The sequence below is a fragment of the Heliangelus exortis genome, chromosome 8 (assembly GCF_036169615.1).
Source record: "Heliangelus exortis chromosome 8, bHelExo1.hap1, whole genome shotgun sequence".
Taxonomy (NCBI): Eukaryota; Metazoa; Chordata; class Aves; order Apodiformes; family Trochilidae; genus Heliangelus; species Heliangelus exortis.
In genome coordinates this window covers 10452699-10475078 of record NC_092429.1, presented here as the reverse complement: position 1 = coordinate 10475078, position 22380 = coordinate 10452699, and the positions used below count along the sequence as shown (strand labels likewise).

At 54.3% G+C, this 22380-nt stretch overlaps 1 protein-coding gene across 4 annotated transcripts in view; it reads right to left on the bottom strand.

Annotated features, from left to right (window-relative positions):
- Positions 1–1301: 1301 nt before the first annotated feature.
- ERI3 (ERI1 exoribonuclease family member 3) overlaps positions 1302–22380 on the bottom strand; it is a 131814-nt gene continuing 110735 nt past the window's right edge. For 3 of the 4 annotated variants that reach the window (XM_071750394.1, XM_071750395.1, XM_071750397.1), the window contains exon 8: positions 1302–2875. In XM_071750394.1, coding sequence (XP_071606495.1) covers positions 2793–2875 — 83 coding nt within the window. In that variant the 3' untranslated portion in view covers positions 1302–2792. The remainder of the gene's footprint in view (positions 2876–22380) is intronic. The other variant, XR_011727066.1, reaches the window with a different exon arrangement.

The window sequence follows — 22380 nt, the reverse complement described above, 5'->3', positions numbered from 1 at the left end:
GCAGCCGTGCCAGGGCCTCTGACGAAATCTCTGTGTGTGTTGTATTTAACTTTTAGCCGTGCAAATTCCATGCTCTGTTTGCCTTCTGCCTGGTGCCCAGCAGTAACTGGGGGGCTGCCTTGGTGCTGGGGGGAGCAGGGGGCCTCCCACCACGCACACTGACGCCTGGAGCACAGGCACGCGGGGCCATCAGGGCTGGAGTAGCAGGGATGTTGGGCAAGCCTTGGTTCAGAGAGACTCATCCATCCCAGGTGCTTGCTGGCCAGGGAAATGTCTCTGCAGGCCTTTGGGAACAGGGGGTGGCTGCAGGGCTGAGCACAGCGTGGACTGATGGGCTGAGGCATCACTGATGGCAACAAGGGGGGCCTGGGTTTGTGCACTGCTGCTGTGGCCACTGCAGGCGTGGATGGCCCCAGATGTGTCCTGCTCTGGGCTGCTGCCCTCCTGCCCACCTTTCTTCGTTCCCTCTGCTCTTCCTCTCAAGTGTAACTGGCAATCGATCCACCGTGACAGCGTCCTCTGAGTCACATTCTTGCCTGCACGAGCAAAGGGCAAAGGCCAAGTTCTTAGTTTTCATAGAAAACTAATTAGACGACTCCATAGAAAATAGGTCAATAAAGCTGATCAGGGGCTACACAGAGGGAGCCATTAAAACCCCTGTGACCTTTGCTTGGAGTAAGTGGGCTGGGACTGCCCCTTTCCTCCAGGAGCTGCTCACTTCTGTACCAGTTGGAGAGCTGTGTCCCTGTCACCCAGTGGTACTGGGCAGGGTCCCTTGGACACCTGGACATGGTTGCATTTCCTGCATGACTTGGCCTGGCTCCTGTGCATCATGGTGCTGTGCCCTTGGCAGAACTGTGCCAGCTTCAGTGTTTAAGAGTTCCTGGCTACGGGGTGGGATGACAGATGCCAGTGGGGCATGGCGGGTGGTGACTGTCACCCTGCAGCTGGCAGAAGGTTGCTCAGACGCACCTGTGGGTGCAGCCCAGCTGGTATGGGCTGGTGGCATCCTCAGGACAGAGCCATCCTGGGACACAACCAAACCTGAGGTGGTGGGAGCCTGCTAGGCCGACCCATGGTGGCCATGCTGGAGTGCAGGGAGTGCTCCCTGCAGCAGGGAACCTGGATCTCTCTTCTGCAGCTAAAATGTTTGCCTTTTTAAGGAGCAGGGGTGCTCTGGGGTGCCATATCCCAGCGAGGGCAGCTGCACTGTTGGGGCATCCTGCTTCCACGTACCCAGGTGGCACACCCGCACCTCAGCCCCTCCCCCCCACACACACATGCATGGGCACAGCCCGGACTCCTTTACCCCCAAACTTTATTCATGTGGCACATTTACAGCAAGGATTGGAATAACTAGACAATGAAAATGCTGGGTTTGCATTATCGGTTGGTTTAACTGGAACACCACACACCATGCAGTCATGTACCGCCAAGTTCAGTGCCTGTATTGCCCTTCTGGCTGCCGTCACCGGCTTCGCTCCAGGCCATGCACGCACGGGCCCGGGGCTGCAGCCTCCCTGCAGGTCAGCGCCCGGACAAGGGCTCCGTTCAGCAGGGCCCCGGGGCTGGATGACACTGGGGGGGGGACGCGCCTGCCCCACGGCTGCCCCACAACTGCCCTGGCTGGCTGGGAGCTCACCCAGTCGGAGGGGATGTGCTCGGCAACTCTCTCAGGCAACAAGCCAGCTGCTGCTGAGCGTCCGCGGGGACCTGCAAGGGGCACGGCACGGCCCGCAGGGACCGTGGGCATGTGGGGGCCGAGCCTCAGCTCAGGAACCGAGGGAGGCTGGATGGGGTCGGAGGGGAGCAGGGTCAGGGGCCTGGGGCAATTTGCAACTCCCCTGCTCAGGTACCTCGGGCCGGGGGCCAGCGCACGCTGGCACGTCCACCGCCGGCAATGGACGTGGTGCTGCGGCAGGCCTGGCCCTGGTGGAGCTGGAATCAGTCGGCGGGGCCGGGGCTTCCCACCAGCCCTGCAAGAGGCACGAGCAGACGGGACAGGGATAGGATGGGACGAGGCTCCGCGTGGACACTGTCACCTCCCTCCTGCCCGCCCACCGGGCCCCACCCCACTGAAGGGAGCCCTCCGGGGCCCCGCAGCCCGCCGTGGGGCTGCCAGGGGCTCTGCAGCGGAGAATACAGGCACTTCACCTTGAACATAAAGAGACGGATCGCGTTTGTCACATACAGGAGTCAGAGAGGGGTTAGTGTTGACTCAAAACGGGGAAAAAGGCGCTCGGGAGGGAGGCGGGGGGGTCTGGCAGGGTGGGTGAGGGGCCGTCTCGACACTGCTGAGCCTCCGTGAGTGCTGCCTGGGTTCTGGCACACGTCGGCCTCGCTGCAGCAGCCATCGAGGCCTGAAAACATAAAACCAGAGAAAAAGAAAGAAGAAGGGAAGGCGGGATCGGCCCATGCCGGGAAGGAGATGGGGGATGCTCTGGCTACAGGGCGGGAGAGGGAGGACGGGGTGGGATATGGAGGGAGGGACGGAAATCGGGAGCCAAAGAAAAAGAACAAACTACGAGTCTAAAATGTGGTGCAAGCGCCCTACGCGGCTGTCCGCTAGCATGGCATAATGTCCGGAGCAGCCCAGAGAGGGAGTCACATCAGGTCTACACAGATTTGCCTTCCCATATATACAACCTCTACTGGAGTTAACAGCTGAAATTGAGATTTTTTTGTATCGGTTCCTCTGGCCTCGGTTGCCGTTTTTTTTTAATGCTGGAGCCCGTCCTCCCCGCCTCGCCGGCGCCGGGCGCATGCAGCCCTTGCCTGGCTTGCCTTGGGGATCAAAAGGGTTTGGAGGTCTGCTTGAAGATGAAGCCTCTATGGGCCAGTGTCTTCATGATGTTGGCGATGTTCTTACAGTCATCTGTGGAGAAAGCACAGACATGCTGGGTAAGAGCCACAATCCAACCAGGAGTTGTTGGAGCAAGCTCTGAGTCCTTCACAAGGGCTGCACCAAGAGCTGCACAGTGCTTTTGAGCCCACCAGTCCAAACACTCTGTCCCAAGTGTCTTGCAGCAGTGTAGGGTGAGTGCAGGGTCCCTGGCTCCCTGGCACTGGCCACCTGCATTCCAGTATGTCTCCGGGCCGCATGGGGATGGATCCATGCTCCGAACCTGGAGGCTTGCCTGTGTCTGGCATGGCCCAGGCTCCCACCTGACACATCCCTGGGCCCTCCAGACTTAGTTTGCCCCTCACCTGTGAATTGCTGGTGAATGGGAAAGGCAACATCCTCACAGGCCAGACCCACACTGACACCCTGCTCTTGGCCAGTGGCTCCTTCCCTGCAAGTCCTGTGCCAGGGACCCCATCTTCCAGCACCTCTGTCCCTCAGTGGCACTGCCCAGCAAAGGGGCTGTCCCTGCACTGGGACAGCAGGTGATGCCGGAGCTGCCCTCCACCAGCCAAGCAGGTTTCTCTCCTTCCCCTCACCCTCCTCGGGAAAGGGTTGGGTGGCATCTGGCTCTTTCTGCTTGCTTCCACAGTTTGGGATAGTCCCCATCCCCACCAGAGCCAGGCATTGGTGCTGCCCAGTGCCCTCGGGTCCCAGCCTGGTAGGAAGTGGGCAGATGGGCCGGTGAACCGCAAGCCATCCCCGGCACGGGGCTGTGGTTGAACTGGACACCAGAGTGAGTGCTGACAGGGCGGCGAGCCATGGAGGGGGAAGGCTCCGGCTGGTGTTATTTACCTGGGACTAAACGCAGGCACCGTTTGCTAAAATAGAAGCAGGGTTTAAATTGATTCCTGGTGTCTATATTTCATGTTGAAAATTGGCTTGTAAATCCATGTTTTGATCTATGAGGGCCGTCTCCTTAAGAAAAAGCAAGAGTAAATGTGTAATTTCTCCCTTGACAGCACACGGCGCAGAGGCGATCCTTCTTCCCGCTCCCCTCCGTTTCGGGACAGCTCCACTCGTTCCGATTACCACTCTTTCTTCCTCGCCCCACGCCTTGATGTCTCCATTTCATTACCACCCGCCCATTTATCAAGCTGTTACCGTAAGGGTGACTTTGCCCACTTGCGTGTGGCAGCAGGGCCCGGCTGACACTGGGAGAGGGTGCCCCGGGAGGGGGGGTGCAGGCAGAGCCCCCCTCTCCCCGCCACCGCTGGATGGATGTTGTGGTGGAGGGAAGGCTGCATCTTTACTGACGTGTAAATGATAAAGAAGCCTCCACATCCATCTCCCAACTGTACATCCAGGGAGTGCTTTATAATCAAGCTACAGCGATAATAATATGAAATTAGGTCTCTCTATCAACGGGAGGAGGCCTTTTAATCACGGCTTAAAGGGTGCAAACGCTGTTTATCATAATTGAACTGTATCCGGGCTAATTGTGGCCATATTTCACTGTCTAGGAGACAGCAGGCTGCCTGCTGACAGTGCCACGTGCCGGATTGAGGGCTCCGTGCAGACGGGCAGCACTGCCCTGCTGCCAGGCACCTGCCTGCAGGGACAGGGCTACCAGCCCACCTTGCTGCTACCTGCCAGACTGGTAGCCTTGCCCAGCCCTGCAGATGCACCCAGTGACCCAGTGGCAAAGCCATCACCCATCCCCAGCATCATTCAGAGGTGCAAGGAGGCTACCCTTGTATGCAGCTTCCCAGGGGACTGCCCTGAGCTGCCTGGGACCCTCATGGCTGATGTCCAGCAGTGGGAGAGGTAACAGAGATATCATCATGGATATGTGCATCCCGAGTGTCCCCCAGGCCCTCTCACAGCACCCCTTCCCCTTACCACTGTGACAAGTTGGGGAAGGGAGCTGGGCATGAGGACATCCCAATGATGGAGACGTGTCCCAGCCCCTCTGGCTGGCATGGGGTCAGGGATGATCCCATCTCTCTGTGCCTCTGTCCTCTATGCTGGCTGAGGTGGCACTGATGGCTCTGGAAGGGCTCTGGAGATGAGAGGTGTCCTGCCCACAGAAGGCACAGCATCAGCTCCTTCTGCCACTTGTTCCCACTCAAGCAAGCCCCTCACTGTCCTTAGGACTCCCTGCTCTGTCCATGTTGTGTCCATGGCCAGCGGAGCCCCAGGAAACCTACACCAGACCTACCTCTGAAGCCAGGTTCTAGTGGGACCTAACAGGGAAATGGTGTCTTGAGAGCCAGAGAAACTGAGGCAGGGGGAGTGCAACTGCCTGGGGCCAAAGTACCTCCACAGCCAGTCCTGGCATGGGCACCTCAAAAGGTAAGAGCAAAGAAAATCCTGACCTCTGAGCTCTGTCAGGCAGGCAGGCAATGAATGGCTTGGATCTGAAAGCGTAACCCTGGCTGCTGCCCTTCACTGCTCCCAGGACACCCTGCTGCCCTCCTCCCTGGCCACAGCATCATCCTGGGCTAGTGTGGGTGACCAAGATTCAGCTACTGCTCTATATTGCTGAAAGGAAATCTGCAGAGAGTCCTAGGCAGCGGCCAAACTGTCAGTGAGACCCCACAGCACCTCCTGGGATCCCTGAGCTAGACTCTGAGCAGATCCTCAGATGTCTGGCTGCTTCCTAAACCCCACATCTGTCTTCCGAAAGCTCTGATCTGCTTTCATGCCAGGTCTCAGCACTGGGAGCAGCCCTGGGCTCCAGGCAACCACCCTTAAAAGCTGGTGGGACCCCCAGTGCCACCTGCATGCCAGTGCCCACAGCATGGTCCTCATTGTCCCATGGCCCTCTGGCAGTGGGAGCACCAAGCTCGTCATAAGTCATTTAGTGAGACTCATTCCAAATCAGCACTAAGGTAAACACGCTTATTATAATTATCCATGTAAAAAAAAAAAAACAACAGCAGAACAACTTTCTAATATGCAATTACAGCCATCTATTGATTTTACAATGTAATCCGCTCCGATTGATTTAATAACACAATTACAGGCTGGCTCTCGGGATATTAGAGTGGGAGATTTTCATAAACTCCAAAGCAAAAAACTAAGCGGCTTTTAAAACAACACCGTCAGATGGCTGTTTGGGGAATTATTAGCAATATGAAATCCTCTAAATCTGGCCGTCGTTACCTTGTGAAAGGAATTTCTATTACAAAAATGGCAATTGACAGCCTAAGAAAGTGCAAACAGGATTGCTTTGCTGCTCTTTCAGTGCTTAATCCATCGCAAAGGTGACCACGGGGTGGGGATGAATGGGGTCCCAGGCAGGTGGGGAGGCACAGGCAGCCCTTGCCACCCTGTGCCCCAGCTCCCCCCAGGAGGCACACGGCTGTGCCAGGGCTGCTCCAGCGCCCAGGCTGGCACCCACCAGCCCTGTCCCACCAGGGTGACCCTGCCTGGGGCTGCCGAAGCTGACAGGATGCTGAGACCACCGCCATGCTTGCCCAGCTCCCAGACATCTCCAGGGGCTGTCGGGCTGCTTCAGTCATATCTCAGTCCCCAGGTCTGAGAAGGGGAACAGGGGGCAGGTGGCCCCGTGACCCTGGCTGGGGTGGCTCTGGGTGCCGCATGGTGCACACAGGCAGGCACGCTCCTGCTCTCCTCCCGCTCGCTCCCTCAATGTATTCCTGACTTTATGGGCACATTTTTCTTGTCAAGCTGACAGGGTTGCTAAGTGGATTTCTCCCTGATATGCGGACGGATTATCACATTACTCCAATGTCCTACACAAACATATTACTTTATATTCAATAGCCCTAATGAATATAAACTGCTTTTTCTTTTTTTGGGGTGGGGGGTAATCTATAGATTTTTAATGAGGGCACTATTAACTCCCTCCTCTTTAAAACAGACTTAGGTGCAGCCTTTGAGTAGGAAATCAATGGTGTTATTGTAGGAATATTGTATATTGATATTGTAATAATAAGATGCAATTGATTTAGGGGTGTTGTGCGGTGTGTGTGGAAGGGGTCAGCCTGGGGTTATCCTGCCTCCTGCAAATGGAGCAGTGGCTCTGCCCTGCCCCCCTGCCCCTCACCTTGTCCTGACACTTCCGAGCATCACACTACTTCCCCCTACAGAGGTTCTGGGATGACCAGGTCAAGCTAGCCCTGAAGTGCTGGGTCCCGACTGCTTCCAGTCCCTGCCTTGGCCAGGCTGCCAGTGCAGCGGGGGTGATGAGGCATCCTAACCCCCCAGCCCTGCTGGGCTTCACCTCCTCTATCTGGTGTTTTAGCATTACCCACTGCAACACAGCACCACCTGCACAACCATGTCCCAGCCCTCTCCACACCTTGCCAAGCTCCTGCTGCAGTGACAGACAGGGACGCTGGCACATGCACACACATCGGGTGGGCAAGGGCCCTCTTAATTTGGGCTGGAGTTTGCTGCCATTCAGCATCACTGTCTGCTCTTGTCCTTGGAGGGGGACAGACAACCCCACTGCACTTCTCTGCTGGGACGGAGGCAGAAATCCCTCAGCCCCTGGCAAATCCAGGACCAGCTCAAGGATTTATTCAGCAGGAAGGAGGTTGGCCCACAGCCTGCACAAGATGTGGCAGCAGGAACAAGCTGACAGGAGAGCATCAGCTCCACACCCATCACAGGCACTGGGGGGAACAGCAGGGGTCGATTCCCCAAACACAACACCCTGCTGGCATAACCCCCACGTCTCCTGCATCCCCATGGGACCAGACTGCCTGGATGCCACTGTCACGGGGACTCGGAGGACCGACCTACCCTGCAACTGCCATGCACGGTGCCAAAGCAAGGAGGGAGCTGTTCAATCCTGACAGCTGCCTGGGTGGGCTGGGGGAGCACAGGGTTGTCCTCAGTGTGCTCATTTGGAGGCAGCCCCACCACACCTGGGCTACGGCCGGGAAGACGGATCACCCCTGGCCCGATCTGAGCAGGTCCATATTTAAACTGTCCCCATGCTTTATGGGCTGTACAAGAACTGATGCTCAGGCGACGAGGGGCCATTTGTCAATGTTCTAATGGCAGATTACTGTTAATGAATAATATCACTGCTGCCTTTGTATAACAGCTCCCTACAAAGAGGAAACAGGACCGCCCGGCCACCGCCACCCTTTGTCTCCCCACTGCTGACCCCAGGTGACAGCAGGTGGCCTTGTGACCGGTGGGAGCTGGAGCTGCTGGCATCCCCAGCAATCACGAAGGGGAGCATTGGGTGCTGTGTCCACCCCAGAGGACTGTGCTGCTGGGGATGTCACGAGGAGGGGACAAGGCTTACCTGGCACATAAGCCATGGTTTTGTGGCTGCTCGCCTTGTCTGTGCCAGAGCAGAGAGGGAGCTATGTCTGGTCTGCATCTACCCCCACTGTGACATGCTGGGTGAGGTGGGGACACCAGGATGCCTGGTGACAAGGACACAGCAGAGCACAGAGTTCCCAGCCCAAAGGACAGAATGGGGACATCACGGATGGTCCTGCTGGGCAGCTCCCAAACAAATGGCCTCATAATCCTGTTCATGGGGCGAGGGGTTCCATGTGCCCTGCACAGCCAGCAGGTATATTAGGTGGAGCTGACACTGACGTGCAGAATATTAAGAATAACTTACCTCATTATCTGCAATTACGTTACTGCCACACACCTCATTTCTTCACGAAGAAAAGAAAATTAGTTTTATATTGACTTCATCCCAGTGCCTCCCCTGCCTGCCCCACCACTGAGTGCCCGCATGGGCTCTGAAGAGTGTTCGGACACAATTAATGCATGTCCCCCCTCTACCTGTTGCTGCCCTTGTCCTAAGGGGATGGGATACCCTGCCCATGGAAGTCAGCGAAGCCTCTAAATGCAGCTGACCCAAGCAGGGATGTGGGAGTATGGAGGGCACACCTCTGGCAGTTGCCAGCCCTGCAGGGAGGTGACACCACTGGGTGTCTCAGGAAGCTGCCAGGCAGATGAGCACAGGGCAGGGGAACCTGTCCCGGGTTCACTGTGATGTACCAGGCACCTGCTTCCTCCTGCCCAGGGCTGGCCAATGTCACCCCACTGTCACCTCTGTGCTGAGGACCACACTTCCCACCATGTGTTTGCCATGCTGGCTTCCTCACAGAGCAAACAGAGCTGGGTGGCTGGGGACAAAGCACTGCAAAACACCTGGCTGCCAAGACACCTGCCAGTCCCTCAGGCTGCTGGGTGGCCTGACACAGACAATGGCACATGGGGAGACCCCGAGATCAGGGGCATCCCAACTGGAGAGGATGGCAGCTGGGGCTGAGCTCTCTCACACCATCCCTGACAGCTCCTAGAGTCCACAAGCCTGAAGGACACTGACATTGCTGGAGCCAAGGGTGTCACAGGGTGCACTGAGCCCTTGGTTTGTCCTCCAGCCCTTGTGACATCCAGCATCCTTGCAGGCTGGTACCATCCCTGGGCAAACAAAGCAAGGACGCTGCCATTGCCCTGCTCCCGGCTGTGGCCACTTACCGGCCGGGAGGGAAGGGGAGCAGCATGCATGGCAATATAGGGAAAAAAGCCAATTTCATCTTTATTAGAGGGAGATTTCTCTTTTAGTAATAAGCACACTTCAAATAATTAGCGTGTTTTACGTAATAATGAAATTATGGAAATGCAGGCCACTTATTCAAACAAGTCACCATTACCATATTTTTAAATATTGGACTTAATTAGAGTTTATCACTTCAGAGAAGTACGAGGAGTGGAGATTTTTTTTCCTTTACAAAAAAAATCCTCATAAAGTGTTTATTAAGAGCGGGTAAGAAGGGGATAATGATCTGTTTGGAAATTAAGGCAATCAAACATTTAATGCTCTGCACTCCTGTAGGCAAAAGCATTCAAATGAGTCAATTATACATCCATTATCCAGGCACGATTAAACAAGGCAGGACGGGGAATTTGTCCTCCGCATCATGCAATTGTCGCGAGGACTTATGTCCACTTAAAGGCAGCTAATAAAACACTAAACTTGGGGAGGAAGAGGAAGGGATGACTAGGAAAAGGGAAGACAAGGGAAGAAGCGTTGGGTCAGTGGGATGGCAGAGGGGTGAGGGTGGGAGGTGGGTATGGATGGAGCCGTGTCTGCATCCCAGCCCTTCATAAATCAAAGTAATTAAGTTAACATGAAAATCAACTTCACCATCCCGTTAAATTACAGCATTTGCATATTAGAACTTAAATGAAGTAGGTAGTGGGTGAGGGGGGCAGGAAGGAAGGAGACAATCGGGGGGGGGGGGGGGGGGGGCAGGGGAAAAGGATGGGGGGAGACGCGCACCAAAAAGGGGACCATTTATTATGGTGAATAACTAATTTCAGAATTTATAGCACTGGATTTTCGTTCCCGTGCCATTTATATTACAGAAGGAAATTAAGGGGCGGGCAGGAGGCTGGCTGGACATCTTTCTGCGTTATTGCTTGTCTGCCATTTGCAAATCATTATTAATTGTGGCCCGTGTCGCTGGTGCAGCAGGGCAGGGTGCCTGGACAGCCAGAGCAGACACACATATCTCTTCATCAGGACCCCAGCCGCTAGCCCTGGAGAGCCAATTACCCCTCCCTGATTGGTATCAGATAAGGAGGGAATTTTTACAAATTAGGGAATAAATAGAATTTCCACACGTGGAGCAGGGAGGGCTTGAGAGGCAGTAATGAAAAACGATACATCACCATCAGCCAGACAACCCTATTCATACGCCGATGCATTACGCTCACTACTCATAATCCTGCCGAGTGACAGACATCCGCTGAGCCGGAGGGGAGCGCATCCCGACAGCCGGCCCGCTCCCAGCCCGGCCTCCAGCCCGGCCGGCTCTGTCTCCCCTTGGCCAGCCCTGTGCTGCAGCCTCTGCCGTGGCCATGCCGGCCAAGCACCGCCAGATCGCCATCTGTGCTGTGTGCTGGCAGGGGGGACACCCTGGGAGAGCTGTCCCTGCTCTGCTGCCCACAGAAGGGGTGTGTTTGGACGAGCCTCCAAACTCGGCCACAAGTTTGGTGGTTAATGCCAGCAGCAAGGCCTCTGGTGTGATTTTGGCATCCCGCTGAGTAAAGAACATCTTCCCCCAAATTATCCAGCCCAAACTGTGCCCTCAAGAAGCCTCTCCCCTTCCTTGGTGGTTCACAGCCACTTGCTACTACAAGATTCCTACCTAACTTCAATGGTATCTCAAGTTTGAAGAGACTCAAAAGGATCATCAAGGATTTTGTGCAAGAGTTCGCATTTTTGTACTATTCAGTCTCCAAATCAACCCCACAGCAATCAGCTCCACTGTTCAGCAAGCCCTGGGTGCTGCAAGCCCTGGGTGCAAAACCTGCATCAGTGAGGTCCCTGTGTCCCCTTGTCTCTAACAAGCCACAGGAGCAAGGGATGAGCTCCTGCAAGGCTCTGCTCCATTGGGAACAGGCTCAGGTTGGGGAACCTCCACCCCCACCCCATGAGCCTGCTGCTGAGACAACCCCAACACCCACCCATACACTTCTGACCCTGGCATCCCCGTGGCAGCACAGTCCTTTGCCCTAGGCTGCAATGGAGCTGGATGGCCCCAAGGACAGGGCTGACATCCAGCTAATGGGGAGTTAGCATGAGGCTGGCCTTGGAAAAAGCAAATCCTGGAAGTACGAGGACCTAACTGGCATTTGGGAGCCCAGTTTGCACCACACTCCCCAGCATCAGAGCCGTGCACCTCCATGGCTGTAATTAGCTCTCCCTTATGACAAGCACATCACTAAACAAAATGCCTGGCAGGAGATCAATCTTGCCTGTAAGTCACGCAGCCTTTAATTTATTCAGCATACAATGTCGCTCCACCGCTGGCTTCCTGTAATTTATACCGTACACTGTCGTGTATTATTTAACTCGTCCGAGTGTTTTACAGCTCGCCTGAAAGTCGCTGTGCAAAATAAAGTCATGGTGGGGCACTGGCAAGGTGCAGGGAGGATGTGAGCTGCCCCTTTGCTCCAGAGCTGGTACAGGACCTCGGACCTGGCTCAGGGACTAAGTGATGATGACAAGTTTCCTCAGAAGTTGGTGGCTCAGGACACCCCTTGCCAGGGCTCTGTGGATGGGAATGGGAGGTGGGACCCTACAGGAGCCCAGTAAACCACAGGGTTCAACCCTGGTGCTTCCTTAGAGGAGGAAAGGATGGCAGCAAGACTCCTGTCTGCTGGGGACAAGGTGCTTAGGGAGAGCCAGTGTAACCTGGGGATGGGACAGGGCAGACATGCTCTTGGCACCCCTCCTCCCAGCTGTGCTGGGTGCCAAGATGTCCAGGCTGGTGCCAGAAAGGGACAGGGCAGGCAGAGGAGCAATCAGCAGCATGCCAGCACATCCAGCCCCACCAGTTCCAGAGAAAAAGCATGGGACAGGTGGGAGCCAGGCTGCTGCTGCTGCAGCAACACTGCCCATCCCAAAGCCTGCACAGCCAGGACCATGGTGGACACCAGAGTGGGTCCCCTGGGGATGCTGGAGGTGTTGGTGGGAGCAGGCAGCCCTGCCTGGGTAGTGGGACTTGACTCCTTGTCCCTTTTCCCAGTGCACCCCCCAGAATGGGCAGAAGGCACGCAGGCAGGCAATGGGCAGGGGGATGGCCCCTTCCTGGCCCCTCCAACCAGGCCCTGGGAGAGGAGAGAGCTGTCACCCAAAAACTTGGTAAGAACTGGGGCTGAACTGGGCTGAGAGCTGGCTGGTAGCTGGTCCAGCTGCTCCAAGCAGCCTAGAGCTTGTCTTTGGCCATGCAACTGGATGGAAACAGTCAGTGATGTAGAGCTAGATATCCTCCACGGGGAAGGTTAAAACCTCTGTTCAATGTAAAGTTGCCATATCAAAGCACTTATGATCATGATATTTATGGCTAGTTTATTCCAGGCTGTTAAAGGCAGCAGTAGTTATCCACAGATAAAGGGAATTCAGCTCCCCTGACACCTTTTCATCCCACAGCAAAGACATGCCTGGCCAGAGCCAAGTGCTCGTGGCATGTAATTCACCTGATGGCCCCTGCCAGAGCCAGCACCAAGTCCAGGCACATGGGTGTTCGGCATGGCAGGGATGATGGCTCTGTTTTTTCTGCATGGGATCTGTGGGGACAGATGTGGGAGATTCTGTCTCTCTGCCCCTGACTCATGCTGTTGGAGGCCAGGAAGTCCCCAAGCTGCAGGGAGCAACTTCATCTGCCTTCTCACTGCTTCCAAGTACAGGTACTGCATCCCTTCTCCCTTCCACACCTCCACCATGCCCTGCTCTGATGCAGGGTTTATTTAGGGCAGCAGAAGGCCAAACCACTCTGGGGTTTTGCAGAACATTTTAAGCCCCACAAGCCCCCAACTACCAGCCAGCCATTGGCTCCGTTCTGCATCAAGCTCCTGACACCCAGTCCCACCACTGGGATTGGGACCCTAATTAGGGAGAAATTTCAAGGGAGAAGTGAGAGGGTTTATAAAGCTGAGTTTCTCCTGCCTGCGAGCAGCACAAGATGTCAGAGAAAGGAAATAAAAGGCAAGGATGCAATTCCAGTGCCGCCAAGAGTGTGCAGCAAGTCCTAATGGAAAGTTCTCCTGCTCTTTAAAGCTTGGTCAGATGGCCTAGTTATTGCTTTAAAAGGACCCAGAATCAAACCGTGGCGCTGCACTCGAAGCCTTCAAATAAAGCGAGCTGTTTCTGCAGGTCCAGCAAGGCAGAGGCAGGCGATTACACAGAAAAGGGCAGGTCTCTTTATCTTGGAGGGAGACCTACCTATTTTTAAACATTAGCTCCAAATCAGCAGCTCACCTCTTTGTCTCACACAAACCCCTCTCTCGCCTTCTGGAGGAGAGATCAAACGCCAGCTCCACTGCCATTGTTTCTCTCCCAGCGAGATGGATGCGGGACTGTAATCTTCCCACAAAGCCACATGCTTCAAAGGCATCAAAAGTGCTTATTAAAAGTCATAGGAAACTAATTTAATAACATCCCAAAGGGCTGGAAAAATCAGCACTGGTAACTCAAAATATAACCTGGCGAGGGAGATGGGCCTCTGTTTGACACGACTCTGTCTGCGGGCAGCTGCACGCAGGGCCAGGTGCTTCAGCACACAGACCTGCCCTGCTCCCATGAGGTGTCTGCCCCGGTGCTGCCTGCTCTCCTGATGGGGATGCAGCTGGGTGAGCAGGCATGTGGGGAACCCTGCCCTGATGGCACTGCCAGTGCAGTTCCCATGGGACTGTGTCCCCACGAAGAGCTTTGCTGGGCCAGAGATATCCCACTTTATGGTGGGTACAGAGCCCACCCATCTACCCCAGCTCCCTGGCTTGGCTCCTCTTGTTGAGCCCAAAAGCCTTGCATCACCTTGGGGGCAGGATTTCAGGCTTGCCTCTGAAACATGGAAAACATTTTGCTGTCTATCTTGGCAGTTGCTGGAGTGGTGGCTTTTTATAACACAGAGTACTGCGCTGGAGGGAGCTGTACCTGAGGCTGGGTCTGTAGACGGAGCAGACAGGATTGCCAGCCAGACCTGCAAAGCCTCGTCAGAGAGATGCATGTGCTACGTGTGAGATAGATGTGCACACAGCCTGTGGTGCCCAACGGGCCACGTGCCTTCCCACTAATGCCTGCATGCAGCAGGAATGTGCTCACAGACACAGCAGCATGAGGGCTGTGCCCCCTTCCATTCCTCAGAGATGGATCCTGCTCCCACCTCATGATGGGCAACACGTGGAACCCCAGGGCTGCGTCCCATCTGAATACCACAAGCTCCTGTAGAAAGGGGCAGGGGATGGAAATTAACGCTCCAGCCTCTGTCTCATCCTGCCCATTAGTGGGGCTGTTTTACTCCGGATCATTAAATATGTATATCTTATTACACGCCTTGTTACAGTATTGAGCTCTATTGACTGATAATAAATTCCAAGCATCATCCTGGTCATAAATTTATCTGGAGATGATGAAGACTCAATAATCTAGTCATGCAGATAATATGATAGGGCCTTAAAAAAGATCATTACATTATATGCCAAAATTAAAAGTGAAATACACTTTATTAACACTGTTTCCACACTTGGGGCCATTACTTGTTATATCCTGTCTTGCCCTCCCACTGACACACCATTTCTCGGGTGAACCAGGGAAGGTGTGACAACGCTACCACAGCTCCACCCTAGCAGAGGGCTACAGAGGGGTAGCAGCTGGCACAGACAGTCACACTGGGACTTTCCAGCCTGACCCTATGGCTGCAGAGCCCTGTCTGGTTCAACACTGCTGCCCTGCCCACTGGGCAGTGGCCTCTGAACATCTTCAGGTGTCTCAGCAAACTCCTGTGCCCGCTGCCTGGAGCTGGCCGGGGTTGTAGCTGTCAGGAGGAAGGGAAGCCTTGTACCTGACCTCCAGAAAAAAAAGCCACCCACTGCAGCTTTAATCCTGAGAAAGCTGCCCACCTGCCAGGGTTAACCCAACAGTTCCCACCCGACAGCACGTCTCCTCTAGCCTCTGGGGGAGCTGCAGAGCCAGGACAGGGGTCCCTGCTCATACCCAGTGTGGTGCAGACAGGCTAGGAGCAGAAATGGGAATGTGAGTGCAGTGAGTGTCCCCTCTGAGACACTGGTGCCCCAGTGCCAATTCCACCAAGGTACTCATGGGTGGAACAGTGAGGACCAGGCAGCTCCCAGCCTTCCTCCCCAGGGACCAGGGTTTGGCCCCCTTCTCCTGCTGGCCCTCCAAAGTCATTTCTCTCCTTTAACAAGAAGGTCACAGCCATTTAAACTCCTCTGATGAGGGCAGAAGGCCTGTGCCCCTCACGCCTGGTGGGGCTGGCCTGGCCACACTCCCGCCTGCAGATCAGTGGCACACACCAAGTTTAAAGCGTGATCCCCCTGGTCCCCCTTCCCTCCACCAGCTTCCTCTCCAAACACGCAAGGTGACGAGTGCCAGGGGGGGCTCGTGGATCGATGCCGCGACACGGATCAGCTGCTGGGAAAAACCAATCGTGGATCAGATGGAAACCAACTTCTTGTATCTGCCTGGCTCTTGCCGCGATAGATTGGCTGGAGAAATCCGATGGCGAGAGAAGACAAAGGGGGAGGCGATGGGGAGAGGAGGAAAGGGCTGATAATGCTCCTGCCGAGGCTGCTCTAATCTGTGACAGCCCGAGGATTTGCTGAAAACCATTATCACATTGCTCTCCCTTCTCTTGTCACTGATAAAGCCCCGGCTAATCTGTTTGTTGCAGGTATTGAACGAATGCATTTAGTGAAACAAGGGGTGCGCGTGTGCCTCCCTGCCCACCACACAAATTTTTTTTTTCCCCTGTGCCTCCAGCCTCACTGGGAGGTGAAGAGGGAGCAGGGAGGGCAGGGATGGGTTTGGGTGTAGTCTTGATGTGGGCACAGGTTCTGCCCCACTGGGCCATGCTGTGGGCAGAGGTACCATGTGTGGCATGGGGGAAACATCTCTGCTGGCAGCCCTCTAAGAGTTTTGGGGAGCTCTCCTCTAGCAACTGCATTAACACAGCTCACAGAGACTGATGAGCGAAGCCCTGGGGTTGGTGGGCAATGTGGTAGTGCCATGGCACATGCCATTCCAGAGCACTGCCACAGCCCACTGCACAGCCAGCCACAGAGCAGCTGATTCAGAGGGACACGGGGGGTCTATGCCACAGGAATGGCTCTCGGGCCCCTCATCCACCTTGTGTCTTCCTGTCCCGGTGCTGACCTCAGCCCTCCCCTTGAAAGATGTTCTTTCTCTGGGGAGGAGAGATAATTCAGTGGCTGTGAAAGCCCAGACCTGGGGTTCCCGCAGCCGCCTGTTACAAACAGTTCTAGTGGAACATTAATTATAGTAATTTAGCCGTGGAACACTAACTGCAGCCAGTGCAATAGCATTCAGTACATTAGTGGCTATAACCCACTCCTTAAAAAAGACATTTGGCTACTGACAGCTGATAAAATGAGTTGTGAAGCATAACCAAAGGGAAAAAAAAAAATAATCGGGAGTGTTCAGGGAGTAAGCAGTGGGGTGGCAGGGCTGGGGGCTGCACCTCACGGAGTGCTGGGGTGCAGGTTGAGGGGCAGGATATGGCACAGGGCAGTAGAAGGCAACCTCCCCCTTGGCACATGGCACACGGGCTGGGGGGTCCCTGAGCCGCAGGCAGGGCTCAGCAAGGCAGGGTGCGTGTAGCTGCATCTCAGCAGTATGTCAAACAGAAGGACATTTCCTTCTATCTCCTAGCCGCAGCCCCAGGGCACAATCCACCTACATTCAATCTTTACTCCACTACACATGTTTCCTTTCCAGCCTCGGATTATTTTTTATCATCAAATTACCATGGCGATAAGATGGAGTAGATGTGATAGCAAGCAGAGCACCCGCCCTCCCCTTCCCCTGGCATCCCTTCTTCCTCTCTCCATCACCCCCAGCCTCCTGGCTCTGAGCAGGCAGGGGATATCCAAATGTAAGGGGGTGAGAAGAGCCCCCCTGGCAGCTCGATGTGCCAGTTGGGACCAAACCATGGCTAGCAGTGATGTCTGGGTGCAGGCAGGCAGCAGCTGCCGCACAGCTTGGCTGCTGCCCAGAAAAACTTCTGGGGTGCCCTGCGACAGTGTGGGACCCCACTGGCATCTGTGCTGTGGCAGAGCCAGAGCTGAGCATCCTCCCCACTGCTCCACTGCAGCACCTCAGCTCCTCTACTGCACCCAATGCCCCAGCCTGGCATTGGAGGTGTGACAGCCTGGTGACACTGGTAAGGGGGCAGGGACATGGGAAGCCCCCGCGCAGGGGTGGCTGGGAAAAGCGTGGCTGGGAAAAGAGTGGCCGTGCCACTACAAGGCTGAGCAGTGCCGCGAGGCCCTGCTGTGATGAATCCTCCCCATCTCCTTGTTTACTCCAGTCTGCAACAAATGAGTCCCTGCCTGTCCGGGGATAGCTCATCTGGAGGAATGCTCTTTCAGGCCTCTCCCTCTAATCCCTATTAATTTAAGTAATGCTCAGCCACTCTTCTCCAACTATTTATTATTTATCAGGTTTGTTTATTTGTAGCTAACAGGTAGTGCTCAGCATGCATCCCCGGCATGGGGACAGGAGTTGTTCATCACATTGGCTCCCCCACCATCCACCATCCGTCAATTACTCCTGCTTCCTTTAATTAGTAATGAGGACTAATATCTCTCTGCCTGGGATGGTGGCTGGAGCGGAACTTCCCTCCGGTGGCATCTGAGCAGCACAAGGGAGGGAATGAAAAATAAATATCTGTGCCACACTGCTGCTGCTCCTGGACAAGCAGGGGTGCCTGCCAGCTCCCACACACCTTCATGAGGGTACTGTCCCAGGCAGCTCCCCAAGTGTGCCCTGTGCACCAGAAGCTCCTACCCAGGAGGGTAGGGGAGGTGATGCCAGCCAAGTCCTGATCCACCAGTGCCCTTATGCCTGGCAAGGCCATCCCAAACAACAGGGGAACCCCTGCTAAGCCTCAGCTGCTGAGCTCCAAACAGGTATTGGAAAGGGGAAGCCTAAATTAAATGCCCATTAGAGCCTCCAGCCTTGCCTGGAGGTCCTGGGGAGCTTTGTATCAGAAATATTCCATCCAGAGGCAGCCTAATAGCAAAGGCAGCACATGATATAAATGGAGCCCCTTTGATTTATTGACTGGGAGAAGTTTTTACACGATAGCCCATTAAGACGGACGGCTCTGTTTACAGCCAGGCCATCTAGCTATAGGGACCCTGAACTGGATGGTGTGTTTTGCTATTGCTCTTCAGGCAGACATCTCATTAAGAGGAACAGCATATGGAGCTCTCTGGATCTATACTTCATGAGTCCTGAGGGAGGCTTTTACCATTTTTAATAAGCGGGCAAGGTTAGCAAACCTGTAACGTGGTGACCTCCCCTCTCTGTGCGATGGATCTCCCTGAAACACAGAGAGCTGGACTCACCAGGTGCACGTGGGACTCCATAAATCACCTCCCTGCTGCCGGACAGTGAAAACAGCTGGGGAGGATGGCAAAGGGGTCCAGACTATGCAATGCCATCTTTGAAACAAGGTGGCACACCAGGGGCAGGCAGGTTGGAGGGGAGTGGTGCAGAGCATGCCTTTTCCTGCCATGCCAGCAGGGGTGATGGGCAGCTGTGCTGGGAAAGGTGCTTTAAGGAGAGAGTGTTAACACGATAGCTACGGTGCAGGAAACTAAACCCCCCACTGGCTGTCGAGGAGGGATGATTCTATATTCAGTAACACGGCTGTTTAGGAGAACAAGTAATCTCTGGCAAAGACCTCCGGCTCTTCTCCGATCTGATAAATCCCTGAAGCCTCCAGGCAAGCTGGCCCTGTGGGGCAGCCAGAGCTGGATGCCATGGGCCAGGGCTAACAGGACCAGAGGGCAGAAAGAGAAGCAGGGAGGCAGGCACATGGGGTGAGATGGCAAGGGATGGACATACTGCAAGTGAGAGCTCTCCTGGGATACCTATCCAAAGTGAAAGGGCTTGTGCAAAGTTTAGATGCTCCTCCTGAGGCTCAATTTACACCCCAGGTGTACAGCAACACAGACATATGGCCTCAAGGCAGCAGGTGAGACAAGCTTACGTGCAGAGCCTTCCCCTCCTGGCCCAGGAAACAGGGCTGTGCACCCACCCATGCCCTGACAATGAGAATCTGGTTCTTGCTCATCAGCCAGCCCTTAAATCCCTGTTTTTCACTCCTGCAGTACCAGCTAAGCACTACAACCATCACCAATCACTGGAATTAAGGCTGCACCTCTAAAAATTCACACCATGGGAAGGCCTGCCAAAAAAGCATGAGACTGAAAGCATGGTTGTTTCCTTTTGAGAATTCTGTCTGGCTCTGGCTGGGAAAGAGGGAAAGCAGAGAAGGACAAACAGACAGACACAGTGGCATATTTGGGTCTCTTTCCAGCAATTTTCTCACAAACAGTCTGAGCATCTTTGAAATGAAATTTTGTAGGCGATTAGCTCACAATGTGAACTTAATTGCTTTTGGTATTTAAAAAACCCCATTAAATTAAATGGCTGAGATATTGAGGCTTAAGCGATGGCTGCTTCCAATGCACAGTAACTGCAGCCTCATTACTGGGAGGCGCAGACCCATGCGACGTGACTGGTGCAACTCCAATGCTCCCTCCCAGCTCACAGCCCACGGGTTAGAGGATCATCAACAGCAGTGAGAGGAAAGCTCAGAACCAGGCTGGCACAGAGCAGCAGCCCAATAGCACACTGAGCTTCTGGTTCCCTAGAGAATCCATGTTAGACCAAATGAGTCGGATTTGGGGGAAGCCAAGGGAATACTGGACTCTTTCAGCAAAATGAGAGGAGCAGTGTGGAAGCCCAACACTGCAGGACATCTGGGTCCTGCTCCACCAGGACATTAGGGTGACCTCCACCTAGCAGCTTTGGTCCCTGTTCCTCAAGTATCCCACAGCACTCAAACTGCCCACAGTCCAAGAGAGGCAGATGTGCAGCTCCAGCAAGTGACTATTAAGTGATGCAAGCTGGCTTGGTACCATTCATCCTTGAGGACAACCCAAAGGTGCCACTTTACATCTCTTTATGCCAGCACCATATGAAGGAGCTCTCCTCAGCCACAGAGCCAGCAGCACTGTCCTACTCTGCATTTAGTGCCCTAACACAATAGAGTGGCCAACGGTACTGCTTTCACCTTACTTTACTTGTTTGTTTAAATTATTTACACTACTCAGATGCAAGATTGCTCTCCAAAAGGAGCATCCTTTTGGCTGCTGCAGCTTTAAAATGACTTGCATCCATCACTCAATCGCTTTCAGGTCAAACACACGCTCCCGACTTAATGACCACATTTCCGCAGCAACAAATCTGTCACTGCTGTTTGTTTAAAGCCAACAATCTGTAGGAGCACTGTGTGCAAGGATTGAATTAACTCGGCATCTGAATGACTGTGGTGCCAGATCATTCAAATTGCACCTTTTCTAAGATCCTCCAGCAATGTTAATTAATGTTCCTTGGGTGATGTGCTACATGCTGCAGTGCACAGGGCTGCCCAAGAGAGCAAACCCTGATCCCCATGGGGCTGGGGACATGGGAACTGGGTTCTTGGCTGCCCCAGCCCCAAGTGTGTGTGTTGGGGGAAAAAAGAGGAGTTGGTGGCTCCCCCTTGCTCTGATATGACCTGCCCCGATTTTCCCTTAAGTTTAGCAGTTCAGCTGAGATATTCCATGCTGGGTGTTCGACGTATATTGATTTTTTTTTCACAGAAATTCCATCCTGAATTAATTGTTAATTCATTGCCATTAACAAGAATGAAAAATATGTTGCTATTTCCCTTAAATTCCAGCTACTTGTCATTGGAGTTTTTTTTGTGCATGCCCAGATGTTTTGGAACAAAGCCTTGAAGTCTGTCAGGAAGATCATTTTGGGACCAGGAAGGGTTCTGGATTTCCCATCAGAATCTCATCAACTGTGGGCAAAGCCAGCCCTGCCTGCACTCCAGGTGCCTGAACGTGCTCTGACGCTCACTCCCAGGCTGGTCCCCTGCTCCCAGCTGCTCAACTTCCCTGGCACCCGCTCCAGGCACCTGCACAAGGAGCAGGGACCCAGCTCTCTGGGCGCTTGATGACTTCCCCAGGAAAAGCGAGGGAGGAAGCTGCATCAGTGAAACACTTGTGCCAACAAGAGTTGGAGCTGGGGGGTGGGAGAAGCCGGAGGAAACACAGATGGGGAGTTAGTGGGGCTGGGGGTGTGCGGAGCTGAGGTGATACCAGAGAAATGGGGGAAGGGACCAGGACAAGGAAATGAGGACAAAGAGCTGGGATGGGGATGAGGGAGGAGACTGAGCCAGGCAAGAAATGCAGAGAAGGAAGGAGGTAGGGGGTTTCAATCCAACACCAAACCACCTAGGTCTCCTGCAGCCATTTGCAGCCTCCAACTATTCCAGCCCTTGCCCACCAACAAGTGCTTGGACAGATGTCCTCTTCCCAGGACTCTGGCACCAGTCTCAGTTGGTCTGGGGCACACATATCTCCAAGGAGCAGAACTGAGGTCCACTGCAGGGTCCTAACCCAGAGAGCTAGAGCCCTCCCCCAGCTTCCCCTTAGCTTGCTGCAGTTAATTGGGGCACCACTCTAATCTCTACCTGCCATTGATTTCAATTCAGCTCCAATTTTCTTCTTTGACCTTCTCTCCTCCAGACCCTGCTTGAAAACAGAACACAAATCCTCAAACATCCCCTTCATTTTTCCCCACGACATTCCAGCACACCTCAGTCCCAGGCTGGGGAAGGCAATGACTGATGTCTGTTGGACCCTATACACAGAGGGACAGGACACCACTGCAGACACCCTCACTGGGGCAAGCTCACCCTGGCTCTGCTATGGAACAGGAAGTCATGGTGCTCTGACACCATCCAAACCATGACAAGAATAACACATGACAAAGAGACTCCAAATGGTTTTCTCCAGGACAGCTGTCCTTTTTCTAGCAGCCTCTGGGTTCACAGGGGCATGCAGCAGCATTCCTAACTCTGACAGGGTCTCAGTTGCAGGGCTGGCATCAAGCACCCGTCCTGCTTGAGGGATCT